The sequence below is a fragment of the Copidosoma floridanum genome, unplaced genomic scaffold (assembly GCF_036245765.1).
Source record: "Copidosoma floridanum isolate Cflo_tuat_1 unplaced genomic scaffold, Cflo_Japanese_pri ptg000006l, whole genome shotgun sequence".
Lineage (NCBI taxonomy): Eukaryota > Metazoa > Arthropoda > Insecta > Hymenoptera > Encyrtidae > Copidosoma > Copidosoma floridanum.
The window spans coordinates 8,498,615-8,513,678 of record NW_028321883.1 but is presented as its reverse complement, the minus strand read 5'-3'; the positions used below and the strand labels follow the sequence as shown (position 1 = coordinate 8,513,678).

General features: G+C 34.9%; 1 protein-coding gene across 1 annotated transcript in view; it reads left to right on the top strand.

The window, feature by feature from the left end:
• The first annotated feature begins 540 nt into the window (after positions 1 to 540).
• scrt (scratch) overlaps positions 541 to 15,064 on the top strand; it is a 206,749-nt gene continuing 192,225 nt past the window's right edge. Inside the window, exon 1 of the mRNA XM_089598336.1 lies at positions 541 to 1,210. Within this exon, the coding sequence (XP_089454462.1) occupies positions 769 to 1,210 (442 nt within the window). The 5' untranslated portion in view covers positions 541 to 768. The remainder of the gene's footprint in view (positions 1,211 to 15,064) is intronic.

The following is a 15,064-nucleotide window of genomic DNA, read 5'->3' as shown; positions in this document are numbered from 1 at the left end:
GCGCAGCCGTAGGAGAAGAAGAGAGAAGATGTAAGCTCAAATAACATCAGCAAGCAGGGGTGGGTTTCACTACCTCTGATGGTGACAAAAGCATAGAGTATCAAGTCAACAATCTAGTGAAGGTGACAAGATGACTTTAGAGCAATAAATATACAAACATATTTGTGTGTATGGGTGTACGTACTTATGCATCCAAGTGCAGTGATAATAAAAAGAGGTGCTCTTCGTTTTGTGTTTAGCTCCAATATTGACTATAAGATAATAGTGTGGATAAAATATACCTTTTCACTTACACTAGGGTGTGTGCAAGCAAGAACAACACAACATTTTAAGGAAAAAAGTTTAAGTAACCAAGACTGTTACACCTGTACGCAGTTTCTTTTTTGGTTTATTCAAAACTATAGTTAGAGATTAAGTGTAAAAGGGTTCTTAAGTGCATTCGTTTTTATGTGATCGTAAAACACGGAAAAAGTGTAGTAAGGACTGAAATATATAATGAAAATCAATAGAATAAAACTTTAAAAAGATTATTGGCAATGGCAGCAAAGACGAGTTCAGTACTGGCCAAATGATTATGGCCAAGTGGGCCATTGATGTGCTTCCAGACACCATCGTCAGTCATTATCAGTATCAATTTGTTTCAGTCATCAAAGGCTTGATACTAACTTAACATTTCAAAAACCTCCACTGCAATACGGTTAGATTCAAAAGGATGTTTGATTTCTTATTTTAAATAACAAAATAAGTGAGGAATTAGGCTTTGTCAAAATGCCGCGCTGCCTTATGGCCAAAAAATGGAAGGCTTATCCATGGATGGACCGTGTTGATGAGAATGTGATCGGACAATCTACGGTTCAGCAAAAAATGCACCAAAAACGTGTACAATATTTTCCTGTAGAAACAGTAAATTTTATCGAGAAATTTGATACTCATCCTACGACGAAGCGGTCACAAGACGTGTTGAGTAAACAGCAACAGCTGCAGTTGTATGCGATGCAAACAGACGATGAAGAAATTGATGTTGTTGGTGACGATGAGACTAGTCAGCTTAATCTAAATAGTGGTAACAGTGACAGCCTTGGATCGATAGATTCCCACACTGACGCTCAACAATCACAACAAACTTGCTGGGGCCCACACAGTCCTACAGCAGGAACTACGGCTCCTAGTCCACCACCATTAAATGCCTCTGGGGCTTTGTATTACAACGGTAAACTATTCACTGCTTTGAAAATTGAAATAAATTGTTTTATCACTTTTACTATTAATTACTTCTATTTATGTGCGTGCATGCACTTGAATATGCGTGAGTATGGTCGTATCGTAACCGATAAGGATTGCACGAGGTATTGTTAAACGAATTAAGATATTAATAAATAAAGGTATTAAGTAACCACAAATCTTTTAATATATCAGTATACAAAACTGTAGTTACTTTTTCTCCTTACTAAATACAGCAACATAATGACTTGGCATAAGCAAAATGAAAACTGAATTAAAAGAAATTTAAAGTTTTTACCTACAATAATTATTTGGTATTCAGGAGGTTTGGGCATTTGGTGTCGCATCTATTGAGGGGCCTCTGTGGGGTACTTATTATGCAAATGATTATTTGTATTTTTTTCACAATTATATTAATTCTATGAGTGGTCTCTTGGTCCCATCTGCTATTATATACCTATACATATGTTGGACTTCAATCTTTATGCTTGTATATTTATGTATGTAGAGCGCATGCGCACTTACAGAATCTAAGCAAAACAATTTTCACGTCTAACATTTTCCTTACTGTTTTCTCAAAATTTAACCCTATCTTTTTTTTGAAATAATAGATTCTTTATAATTAAAAGTATGTTTACCAATTTGACTTCTGAGCCCACAGCTTCTTATTTCAGTACAATAGTCAATTTGACTTCGGGTTCCGTAAAGTTAAGTGTTAAAATGACGAATTTTACAAGCGATTTTCTCGAAAATGAATGTATTAACCCACCTACTTCTTTTTCATGAAAAAATCTGGCGTACTTTATTCATATAATCTCTGAATTTCAGAGCTAGCCATCATTTTATTTAAAATCGCCAAAGCCTTCTTAAAATTTTGGTGCTGTATTTAATGTGAAACCAAATACAAAAAAAAAAAAGATATTAAATCAGAACTGTACTTTAAGCAGCTTTATTAAGTTAATATAAGGATTTTTCTTTGAATCTTTCATAGAGTAGAGTATCAGAGCTGAAATCATAAAAATTTTGTTGCTTTAATACTTAAAAAATGTTAAAAAGGCGTATTTTCACATAATATATAAATGTCATTTACAGAGCGTTTCCCATATGTTCAAAAAAGTTACACACAAACACACACACATACATATATAAATTACAAGCAAACCTTAGAAAAATCTAACTTTTTAATGCATTAAAAATCGTTCTAATGATGAACAAACTTTAATTATAATACTTATAATATTGCATTAAATGATAAAATTTCTACCATTGTTTTGTTGACAATTAACGATGCTTCCTCGTGCAGAAATACCAACCCTTGTCGTAGGTCTCAAATTTGCTCGCAAACTCAGGTATAGTTGGCATCACTGGCGCAAGGGAACACAGACTAACCTGTGAAAATACAATGACTTGAACAATTTCTAATATAATACCTCAAAATTTTCAAGAGTAACACTTACTTTGCTAGGCGTCATTCGAAAAAGGAGGTTTTTTACTACAAAACGTGTGCGCTCTGATAACGGAAACTGTTAATTTATCCGAGTTTTTAAGTTGTTTTCATCACGTGTGCGAGCTCCACCATACGTGTTAGAAAGTGCTACATTAAATTAATATCTGGAAATTTTACAGACTAAGCGATATAAATAATTATATTATTGGATTCAGTAGATTTTAAACTATTAAATTCATTTAGTCTTGGTTCGAGGACTGTCACAAGGGAGCCTCTTTAAATAATTGGATTCCTTCTTCTGTTGTGTAGGTCTCTTGTATACTTCAAAATTTTTATTCGCTTTAACTTCTTTCGGGAACTATCACGAGAGAGCCTCCTTGAAAAGGCTGATGCTTGAAAAAGATTTATTGAAATAATAAACTGTTACGAATTCTTTATACTTTGGTGGGAATAAAAATACTTATTTTTGTTAGAAATATAGATGAACCTTTTTATGCGCTAAAATTTCTCAACAATACTTCGAAACTACGACCTTAAATGTTGATAGTATCGAACATGGGGGAAGTGGTACAGTTGTCGACCTCCTGATAATGATAGACTGCAACGTAGATTTTCAAATGGAGCCTGTGTATAAAGATGTACAAATTACATAGGTGGTCAATCACTCTAAACGCGTCAACAACTGTACTGCAAACTCCTATTTGAATTTTAATAGTCCTACTACCGAGTGATAATTCATGATGAAACATAAATCAAGACATTGTACCTTAATGGACACAAAATTACTGTCAAAAATTAAAAAAAATGTATAGTGCTTCTGGAATGCTTACCAATCGTATAAATTTATTTATGTTTATTATAACTATTTATTATCATTAATATAAATACACTTTTTAATGCACCGACCGATCCTACCACCCAAAAAAACATACCCGTAATTCAATAGTGAAGGTAAAGAGAATACATATTTTTTTTGATAGTTCTTCAAAGTACACTAAAAACGAGCTTTAATCAAACGATGCTTCATTCTTAGTTTTTCAGACTATGCTTTAATGTGATTTTTCACATCAATCACGAGACTTTTCAAGTAGTGGTCCAATAGCCATACAAATTTTACTCACTATCACGTTTAAGTAACTCTAAAATTAAAATAATTTTTGTAAAAGCAGTTTTAAGTACACGTTCACAAGAAACAATACACATATTTTATGGTAAACGATTTGTTGAAGACGGTAGAAATCTGGGCAACGCTATCTTACTAATACATAAAGCAAAGTTGCTAAAACCGTTGTAACCGTTTTTTATTAAGAACATATTTGTTCGCAGTCTATACAGTTTATTTCATCAAATAATAAGCTGTATAATTGAAAAAAAATAGAATTATGCTGAATAGTACCATGAGTTCCTTATGCCACAAAACTTTGTTACCGGAGCAACAAAGACCTGGAGCTAAATATCTAAATTTTTTACTGTCACAAAAATACAAACATATTTTCTACTTATTTGAAAATCTGAATTGAAATCTTTAAAGATTTAAGAGATTACTGTGAGGGTAAAATGAAAAGCTAATCTCTTTCGTAATGGATTTTCTATTTGTTGATTTTGACACGGCTGTTGCAATCTCGATAAATTTTCTGCATCAGTTTCTTGACGCCCAAAATTGTATTCATTAGATACACTTAAAATTTTTCTTTCAATCCACCCTTATAAGACTTTTGGCATGCTTAGGACTTTTGTGACCCCTAAAGGCTGTTTTCTGTCAACTACGTTAAATTATAATATATTTGTTGACAAGATAGTTCGACGTCCGATAGTCCTAAAAAAGATTAATGAGCTTCTTAAGTAAGCTCTTTCTTGACTAAAGTTTACAGCAATTGTGACTGCCCGGATACCTCAGGGTGATCCTCTCTGGCCTGCAGTTAAAGACCCAGACTGATTGGGAGAAGAATTACTAAGTCTGAGGCTTTGGGGCTAGTTGTAGTGCTCGTTCTCAACATTTCCTGGTATAACCTTGAATAAGTTGGTGTCTAAAGCACTTTTTTCTTGCAGACTCAGTTGTTTAGATGATCTAAAGTGGAAAAGATAGTAGGTATTGGTTCGTAATTCTTGCCTGTTGCAGATCCCGTTGGCTCAAGCTTTTTTTCCATCATAGCTGTTAGGTTCACCCAGCGCAGATCTTGGAGAGGATCGGTGATTCCTGGTTGAATGCTTAGAGTCGAGAGGGTAATATAGGGTCGTTGGTCACCGGGGTTTCCAGCCCTGCGACAAACAACTCTGCTTGTGACATCTGCCAGTGAATGATTGACTTGGTTTAATAGTGGCCGGCTTTACATAGTTTTTTAGTCGACGTGTAATGTTTCCGGAAATGGTAGTAAAAATGTATTTGTTGGCAAGGTAGTTTAAACTTAGGTGGCCCTTAAAAGAACCGATGATTGAAGGTTAAGTAATGAACCTTTCAGCTGTGGGTAGCTTGATTCGTACTTTCGGAGTCTCTGTGCACGGAGACCGTACATGAGGGAGATACGCCGCTGACCAAGATATATCTTGTCTTCAGACCGTTCCCGGATAAACAACCGCTCATAGTTAGTGGAGAAAGTGGGCCTGGAAAATACCATCTCTGTAGGTTTGCCGTTGGAACGACCACTAAGAAGTTGGCCGTTGTGGCTGCCCGTACTCTTCAGGGCAGTCTTTCCTGGCTCATATTTGTAGTGAAAAATTCTCTCACGGCAATAGGCCAGATTGTGGTACGGCCACATATCTCTAACGTTTTGGAGCAAGATGTGCTCTGGCTAGACACGTCTCTTGGTATTCTGCCGGAGACGTCATCGGTTAGAATAAATTGTTTTTTGGTGGCACTCGTCAATCCTGGAGGTTCAGGGTGAAAGTAGACCTAGATCACTTGCCCATTGGAGAAGGGTGTCAAAGGTAATCAGGATACTCAGCTGCACGACTATCATCTACATTTTCGATGCAGCTTGATGAACTGCCAGTATATGATAACCACACTTAATTAATTCTGTTGCAGATAGCTTCGATTTCATGTCGACGTCACCTAGCGGATCCTACTGAACTAAAGTGAAAAGCTGGCGTATTTTTGCAAAACTTTGAGATTATTTTATGCTATTGTTATTAATTTTTTAAAGATAATAATCATACTAAAACCATCTAGAAAATGTCAAGAATCGGTATGTAAAATTTCAGCAAAATCGGCTCAGTAGTTTTTGCAGTTAGCAATTACAACGGTTTTAGCATTTTTGCTATATTAGTGAGATAGACATTCAAACTTTACTGCAGGTGGGGGGGGGGGGGTGATGAAAATTTAGTTTCAGTGGCAGTTTCAATGAATTATAAAAAGTGGTTTTGCCCTAAAGTAGATTATAAGTACAAGTATAGAGAATATGCTGCGTGAAGATGTGCTCTTGAGTCAGTGCAGCTAACTCTAGTTATATGCCTAGTTAAATAACGTTGGCTACAGATTTTCTTTATAAGTAGAACCACAAATCAGAGAAACGTATTTATCCTACACCACTTAAGTGTGCTACACTTAAATACCAGAAAAAATTAGTTTCATGTTATTAAATTCTATGATTCTGTTGTCTATGCACTTTGAAAGTTCAGCTCAAAATTCCGAGAGGTAAGAGGAACGTAAGTGTATGCAGCACTGCTGGAATTTATTTTCCTTTTACGGATATACACGAGCATACACGCTTTTATGCATATTTGCCCCTTCTTTTTTATGTTGTTAAAAAAAATATGTATATATACATCGATCTCTTCAAAAATGAACAGGTTTATCTAAAAGTAATCTTTTATACAAACAAGGATTGAGAGGCTTAAACAGATCTCAGAAATGCAATTTTAAGTAACTTTTCCATAAGGTTACATGTTACTTTGCAAATTTTTAAAATTAAACATGTGAAAAAGGTTACCGTTAAACGATCTGCGATTTTTTTGTTCTTTTCTTCGGTACAGTACTTTCCTTTACAGTAATTTCTTTATCTTGTACTTTGGTTTTATCGAAATAACTATATTTATCAAAAAATTTACAGTCAAAAAGCGTTGATGTTGCAGGAGCTCTTATGGCACCTTACCCTAGGTACTTTACTAACCGTTAAATCCTCAGAAGTTTTGATAAAACTGCATAGTCTTATACTGACCAGCCTACATATTTCTCATATTTTATTATGCCATAATACATTGCTTATGATTTCTCAGTTATTGAATAATGAAATATTTATTGAAACCAGAATCAATAAGTGTATATATACCCATTTTACTGATAATTTCACTACCTTTGTACATAATACATGCAGTTTTGTACAAGGTATATTTATATTCATACATTATCTGCCATATAAATTTATAAAAGTATAACTTTTTACTTGGGTACCCATGCAAGCACCCACTATCTACTGATTCAGTTATCTTACTAATATATAAAGCAGAAGCGCTAAAATCGTTGTAATCGTTAACCGCGAAAACTACTGAACCAATTTTGTTGAAATTTTGCACACTGATTTATGATACTTCCTAGATGGTTTTAGTATAGTTTTTACCTTAAAAAATTTAATAACAAAAGCAATAAATGAGCTCAAAGTTTTGCAAAAATACGCCAGCTTTTTACTTTAGTTCAGTAGTTTACGCTAGGTGGCGTCGACATAAAATCGAAGCTACTTGCAACATAATTAAATAAGTGTGGTTATAATAGGCTGGAGCGTCTCCATAGTGTTGAAGTCGAGCTTCGGCAATTCAACGAGCTGTATAGAGAATGCTGATGATAGTCTTGCAGCTGGGTATCACGGTTACAAACGACACTCTTCTCTAATGGTAAAGGGACCTAGGTGTCCATTCACCCTGAATCTAGACGAGTGCGCTAAAAAAAAAAAAATTAATTCCAACCGATTTCGTCTCTGTCACAATACCAAGGGACATATCTAGCCAGAGCATAATCTGCTCCAACTCATCAGAGTTGTGAGGGAGTTTCACTATCCCACCTGGTGCAATTAGAGAATTTGTGGCTACAAATGTAAGCAAGGGAAGAAAATAGCTCTGAGCTCTGAGGGGCATGGGCAGCCACAACGGCTACCTTCTTGGTCGTCGCGTCTCGCGTCCTCAATGCGCTTACCCACATGTTCCCGTCTAACGGTGAGCGGTTGGTTATCCGGGGAACGACCCGAGACGAGATATTCTTTGGTCAGCAGCGTACCTCCCTCTATCACAGTCTCCGTATATCAAGACTCCCAGGGTAAGAATCAAGCAACCGTAGCCAGCTCTTCATCATCAGGAATAAGAATAGCCTGGAAGTTTCACCACTGGCGCTTTTTAGGGCCATTATAAGTATTTACTTTCCCTACTTAACCATCAATTTCATCAGTTCTTTTTAGGATCCACCTAAGTGTAAACTACCTTGCCAACAAATACATTTTTATTACCATTTCCGGAAGCGATTCGTCGACTAAAAGACTATATTAACTAAAGACGGGCACTATTGAACCAAGTCAGCCATTTACTAGCAGACGTCACCTGCGGAGTTGTTCTTCGCAAGGCTGGAATACCCAGTAACCGACGACCCTATATTACCCTCTCGACTCTAAGCATTCAACCAGGAATCACTGATCCTCTCCAAATCCTGCTTTGGGCAAACGTATAACAGCTACGTAGGAAAAAAAACTTGAGCCAACGGGACAGCCTCCACTGGACAAGTATCACTAACCAATCTCCCCATCTAAGATCACCAAAACAACTGAATCTGCAAATAAAAAAGGTGCTTTAGACACCAACGTCTTCGACGTTATACCGGGAGACGTTGGGAAAGAGCACTACAACTAGCCCCAAAGCTTCGGACTTTGTAATTTTTCTCCCAATCAGTCTGGGTATTCAACAGCAAGCCAGAGAAGATCACCCTGAGGTATCCAAGCAGTCACAATTGCTGTTAACTGCAGTCAAGAAAGAGTTAACTTAAGAAGCTCACCGGTCTTTTTTAGGGCCATCGGACGTCGAACTACCTTGCCAACAAATATATTAGAACTTAACAAAGTTGACAGAAAACACACTTTAGGGGTCACACAAATTTTAAGCATGCCAAAAGTCGCAAGAGGGTGAATCGGAAGAAAAACTTCAAGTGTATCTAATAAATACAATTTTACTTAGGCGTCAAGAAACTGACGCAGAAAATTTATCGAGATTGAAACAGCAGCGTCAAAATTGACAACTAAAGAGTCCATTATGTGAAAGATCAGCTTTTCATTGTACCCTCACAGCAATCTCTGAAATCCTTAAAGATCCTACTTCAGATTTTTTAATAAGTAGAAAATGTATTTGTGTTATTGTGGCAATAAGAATGTAGGGTTTAAGATCCAGGACTTTGTTCCTCTGGTAATAAAGTTGTAAGTTATGAGAAAAAAAATTTTTTTTTAATATAAATTTTTTGGGGGTTTAAAATCTTAACAGCTTCAAAAAATAGCCGTTTTCGTGAATTACATGGGAGAAACTGTAAATCAACGGCTTCTTATGGCCACTGATTATCTTATGGCATAAAGAACGCACGGTACTTTTCAGCATAATTATTTTTTTGAATTTTTACACCTTATTGTTTGACCAAATAAACTATATGGATCCCCAAAAATTATGTTTTTATAAGAAGATTTTTGTTCTGAGATGTATCAGGAATATGTGTGAAATTTATGTCTGAAAATGTTTCACATTTCATGTCAACACACTACAGTGTTTCATTTAGTAAGTCTCGGGGAAGCCCAGACGGGGGTCTGCTAGTTAACAATAACTCTTATTTTTTAAAAATTTATAGAAATTCATCGTTTGTATATTAATTTCTGAATGTACATAGTAAATTACATTGTTACGAACTACGCCTCCTACCTTAGTTTTGCAACCTTTTACTCTGTATACACTGGATAGTGAAATTTGTTAAATAAAATTTTTGGAATATGCTAACAAAGAGATTAGAAGCGATAAGAGATATTTGAAAAACACCAGCAAAAGCTGGAAACTTAGTGAGTCAGCTACATTTCTGATTTGTGGAATTTAGAAAATTAGTTAAATAATACTTTTAATTTATAAAAATGTTTACCATATTGTGCCATCGATTTATTCATCTATGACATCAAACAAGAACCTACTTTACAGTCAGCAACAGGTGAATTTTTCACATCTATCGTGATAGTCTGTATTTGTAAGCGTTATAAAGACTGAAGAAAAATGTTGAAATTCTGCCACTAGATGTCCCACTACTCGCTCATTTCAACACACGAAACGTCCCAATAGTCGGTCACTTTTTTCTTTTGTAGGTCTTCGTTGTATTTTCAATTGGGTATTGGGTATACACTTTAATTTACGTCAAAAAAGTAATTGTTTAGGGCTGAACAACTGCCTAGTTTATTCAAGTTTTGAAAATCTATTCCAGAAAAATCAGCCAAATGATCGACTATTAAGACTTGATCGAGTACTGGGACATCGACCTTAATTTTTAATGTTTTAAAAGTAACAAAAAGATAGATAATCGTTTGATAGAGCTCGCCATTTGAGATAGATGCTCTCTGACTCAGTGGTGGGTAAATACAGTAAATGTGTATTTATTACATGACATGTCATAAATGTAATTAATGTCACAATTAGTAATAAACGTAAATAATGCAAGAATGCAGAGGACCGAAGTCTGAAATGCATTAGATGCTCTAATAAGACAATTAAAGACAAATATTAAATGACACAAATAAATACTAAACTTATTTAAAAATTAATAACAAATTTACTTCAAACTTTGGACACAAAAAAAATAAGTTAAGTTGTTTCGAAACCAAATATAATTTCTTTGTACATCCAGATACCAATTTGTCATGTATTTTAATTGTTTCTGTTAAATAAATGTTAAAATTAAAGATTTTCTGATTAATTACTGATGAAATTAGTTACAATTTGAACAAAAATAAATGCTTAGAATAAACTTTACTTAAATAGCAGATTTTTTAAAAAAAATAATGAATAAATAAAATTAGTAATGCATTTTTTGATTACACAAGTAAAATTTATTCGTCGAATTCTGCTGGCAATTCATACATTTCCTCTAAAACTGGATCGTACAGACATATTTCGTAGGACAAAGATACTAGCTTTGATGATCTTTCTGGCGTTAAACGGTTTCTTTTTACGGAATGAACATAAGCCTATTCTGAGAAAAGTCTCTCCAATTGACCAGTGGAAGCACATAAATTATTGAGTTTTAAAGATAGAAGAGCCGAATTTGGATAATATATACTTACTGATCTCCAAAAAACGTAGCACGAAAAATTTTATTGGAATAAACTCTTGAAAAAATTTTCCTTGTTTCTCTACTCCTCAAGCTCACGCAGTCCTTCTTCGTTTAAATTTTGATTTAAAAATTCATTAACTAAATTAATGTACTTGACGTCAATTCTAAACCGTCTTCCCTGATACTCTGGGTGCAGAAAGTTTGCTGCCAAACCATAATTATTAATAGCCTTTTTTACTCTTTCTTGAATTATTCGTTGTTGATCATCGTTATCAGCTGAAGTCTCTAATTTAAGCCAAAGCTCAGTTGCAGTCGCTATATTGTAGTCAGATTTTTGGCAAGTATTTATTAGTTTACATATTGGATCAAGTATTAAAACATAATCCATTAGTTGCATTTCAAAAGTTGGATTGAACAGTAACTCTTCAGATTCATGTGATAAGCTGGTTTGACTCTCCAAGTATGGAGATGTAAACTCCTTTAGAAGTTTATTTACTTTTTTAGAGAGTGAATCGTTAATCAGAGATTTACACAATAAATGAGCACTATGGCTATTGCAAGTTACGTGCCAAATATTAACTTATTTTCCCATACGTATCATATTTGATGCATTGTCTGTTATTACTGCATATATGGTCAAATTATATTTCTCTTGAGCAATATTTATGCACTTGTTTACAACTTCGCTTAGCACCTGCCCAGTTTCACTTAAATTGCTAAAATTCCAAGACTTTAAATAAATATATCTTTTATTCCATAGACGTAGCATTACTACAACATTTTTTGTGTTTGCTGCTGAATTTTTCCATCCATCTAACAATAGTACAGCTTCTTTGGGCTCAATGTTAAGAACAGTTTCTTCAAATTCAGTAAATCTGATGTTGAGAATAGAATTTTATAAAGTTTTCCTCGTCAGTGTTTGGTATAAACGGTTGAGTGCATGGACAAATCTCTTGAAATGAATTGATTCCACGATTCGAAATGGAATGTTACACCCAAAAAACAAATCAGCGATTAATTTATCCAATTCTTGAAAATCTACAATTTGATATTGAATGAGATGCAATACATAAATGAAATAATGAACTTTGCTTTGTACTTATTTTAAAGATGATAAGCTACGAAAAAAAACTTACCAGCCATAATTCTGATTCCCGTGCTATTATGTACGAAAAATTTTTTTACTGTCAAAATCATAACAATAATTAAAAACATAGAATCAGTGCTTTACTATAAGAAATAATTTTTGAAGGTTAATTAATTACCAGCCAATTAAAGAACAATGACAAGATTTTATTTTCCTATCGAAGAAGATTGAATGTCACGTGCATGATTAAAGCTTTTTTACTTTATTAGTGTGATTGGTTAATAAATAAATTACTCGAATTAAGTATATTTGGCACGTTTTTATAGAAATGAATGGCATGAAACTATAAAAATAGTTAAAATAAAATGAGATCTTAACAGATACATTATATAGAGTGAAATTAATTGATTCCTTTGTCTTTTCAAAATTAATGTCTAGATAAAAATTATTTCATGAAAGGTAATGTAAAATAAAAAATTTACTTGATGTATTTTTTTGTGATTTTGAAATATTTATATTTGTATTGAAATGATTTTTTATTTGAATGATGAAATATGAAGTTTAATTTAAAAGTCTTATGTAATTCGATTGATTTATTATACGATAAAACACGCTTAAAATAGTATTTTTGAAGAAAAATATTATTTGTTTTAAGCTTATTACAAATGTTTGTATTATACAGATTACATGTCGTTGTCAAAATTAACAAATTTTAAATTCGTAATCTATAAACATTTACTTAATTATACGTGAGATCATTATTTTTTAATCATAGGTTACAATTATCTTTATTTAATAGTAAAGTTACATATAGTTTTGAATTTCAACTTTTTCAATTTTTGGCTCACTTGGGTGTTCCTGGAGTCCTATTTTTGTAGCAGTCTCTGAAAACCTCTCATACCAGCGTTTGGGACTAATTTTAAGACCGTACAGGGATCTTTCCAACTTGCACACTTTGGTTTTTCTCAACTCTTGGCCACACGGAACACCATCAGGTATTTCCATGTATATATCATCATTGAATGTACCATTCAAGAAAGCAGTCTTTACATCAAGCTGTCGTGTTTCCAAGTTATATTTGTTTATGACTGCCAGTAAGACTCGAATCACTGCTAGTCTTGAGACTGGAGCATAAGTTTCCATCAGATCATATTGGTTTCTGTCTTTAAATCCACGGATCACTAACCTGGCTCTATATTTTGTGTTTCCAGAGTTGTCTTCTTTCCTTTTCAGGACCCACCGGGAGTCAATTATATTTGGTTTTCTGCCTTTGCTATCACTCATTGGTTTATTTACAATTTTCCAAACAAAGTTGTCATTCATCGACTTCAGTTCCTCTTCTATTGCTTTCCGCCATTCTGTGCTGTTTTTGCTCTTCAGAGCATCTTGGTAGTTGGTTGGATCTTTGTAAATTTCTGCTAACAATGCATGATATACTTCATCCTGATTTTGATCCACAGAGCAGTCTTCTTCGTTAAAATTTTCCTGTCCAAATCTGATTTGATTATTTGAATCATGGGGCACCTGCAGTCCTGTGAAACTAGTGTCATATATTATCTTCTGTCGTTTCGCTGGTAAGAGCTCTTCCGTATTTCCTGAACCAGATGTTTTCGGCGGTCGTCCTCTCTTTCGTTTGACGATTTCTCCCTTCGTTTTTGTGCTTTCTTCCGTCTTTTCGTCGAACTTCAGGAGCCAGCAGTCGTTATCAACTGTCGTTGTAACTAATTCCCAATTCACTATATCGTTTTTCAGGTATCTGTCTTTGTATACCAGTCGTTCATTGAATCTCACATCTTTGCTTTCATAAAATTTTCCGTCTTCAGGTTTCATCAGGATAAATCCTGTGATTGTGTATCCCACTAGAACAATTCGTTGAGCTAACGGACTGAACTTCGGGCCGGAATTTCTTTGAATCTTCATGTATCCCAAGCACCCAAACCGTTTCAGTTGTTCGATATTGAGATTCTTATGCGGCGCAAATTTTACCAACGGAATTTCCATTCCATTCGACCTGTGAGGTGTTCGGTTGTAAGCATAAACTGCTGCACTCAGAGCCAAGTCCCACATGTTCTCTGGGAGACCGGAGTCGAACATGTAGACTCTTGTCTTCTTTGCGATTGTTTGGTTAAATCGTTCTGCCGTCCCGTTGTGCTCCGGTGTATCCGGACTGGCTAGCTGCAGTTCGGCCCCCAGTTCCTTTAAGACCTCTCGGGTATGGCCACCAGTGAATTCCGTACCTTGGTCAGACCTAAGATAGCAGAACTTGGCGTCATACCCCAAGATGTTTCTGGCGCTCCGGACAAAATTTTCCAGGCAAATCCCTGTATCACTTTTAGCTTTCATTGGATATGCCATGGCCATTCTTGAGTAATCATCCAAAAACACTGACACAAACTTGTAGCGTTTGGGGTATGAAGTTGGACTTATGGGACCCATGGTATCCGAATGAATAATTTGGAGGGGAGCGGTGGATCTCACTCTAACTGTCTTAGCCGGAAGTTTGTTGAATTTTGCCTTGGAGCATACATCACAATTAGCTATACTGTCATCAAATATAACTTTCTTCAGATCTTTGCAATTTGGAAATTTCTTCTGAAATGCCTTTAGATAAGCGAGGGAAGCATGCCCTAATCTCACGTGCCATAGGATGGCCTCGTTGATGGGGCTTGTTTTTTCAAGAGTTCTATAGCTGTCATTAATGGGTGTATTGTACACGCTTATTTTATTAGGATTCAGAAGCTTACGGTCATTGACTGAGTTATCAAAGCAAGATCCTATGGGATGTAGTGCCAACGGATTTCCAATAGCTTCCTCTTGCTCGACATTTTTACTTAAGTCTCTGTCTTGTTCACTGTCTTTTGTTATAGCTTTGCTTCGTGTATTATACCGAGATTCACCCGAGCCATTCGTCACTAGATATGCATATTTCCTGTGAAATTTGTTTTTATCTTTATTGTGAACATTTAATTCAACAAGCCAGTATGGCTGTCGATAGACTCCTGTGATGAATGACTCGTTCGAAGTCGGGTCAAATATATCAATT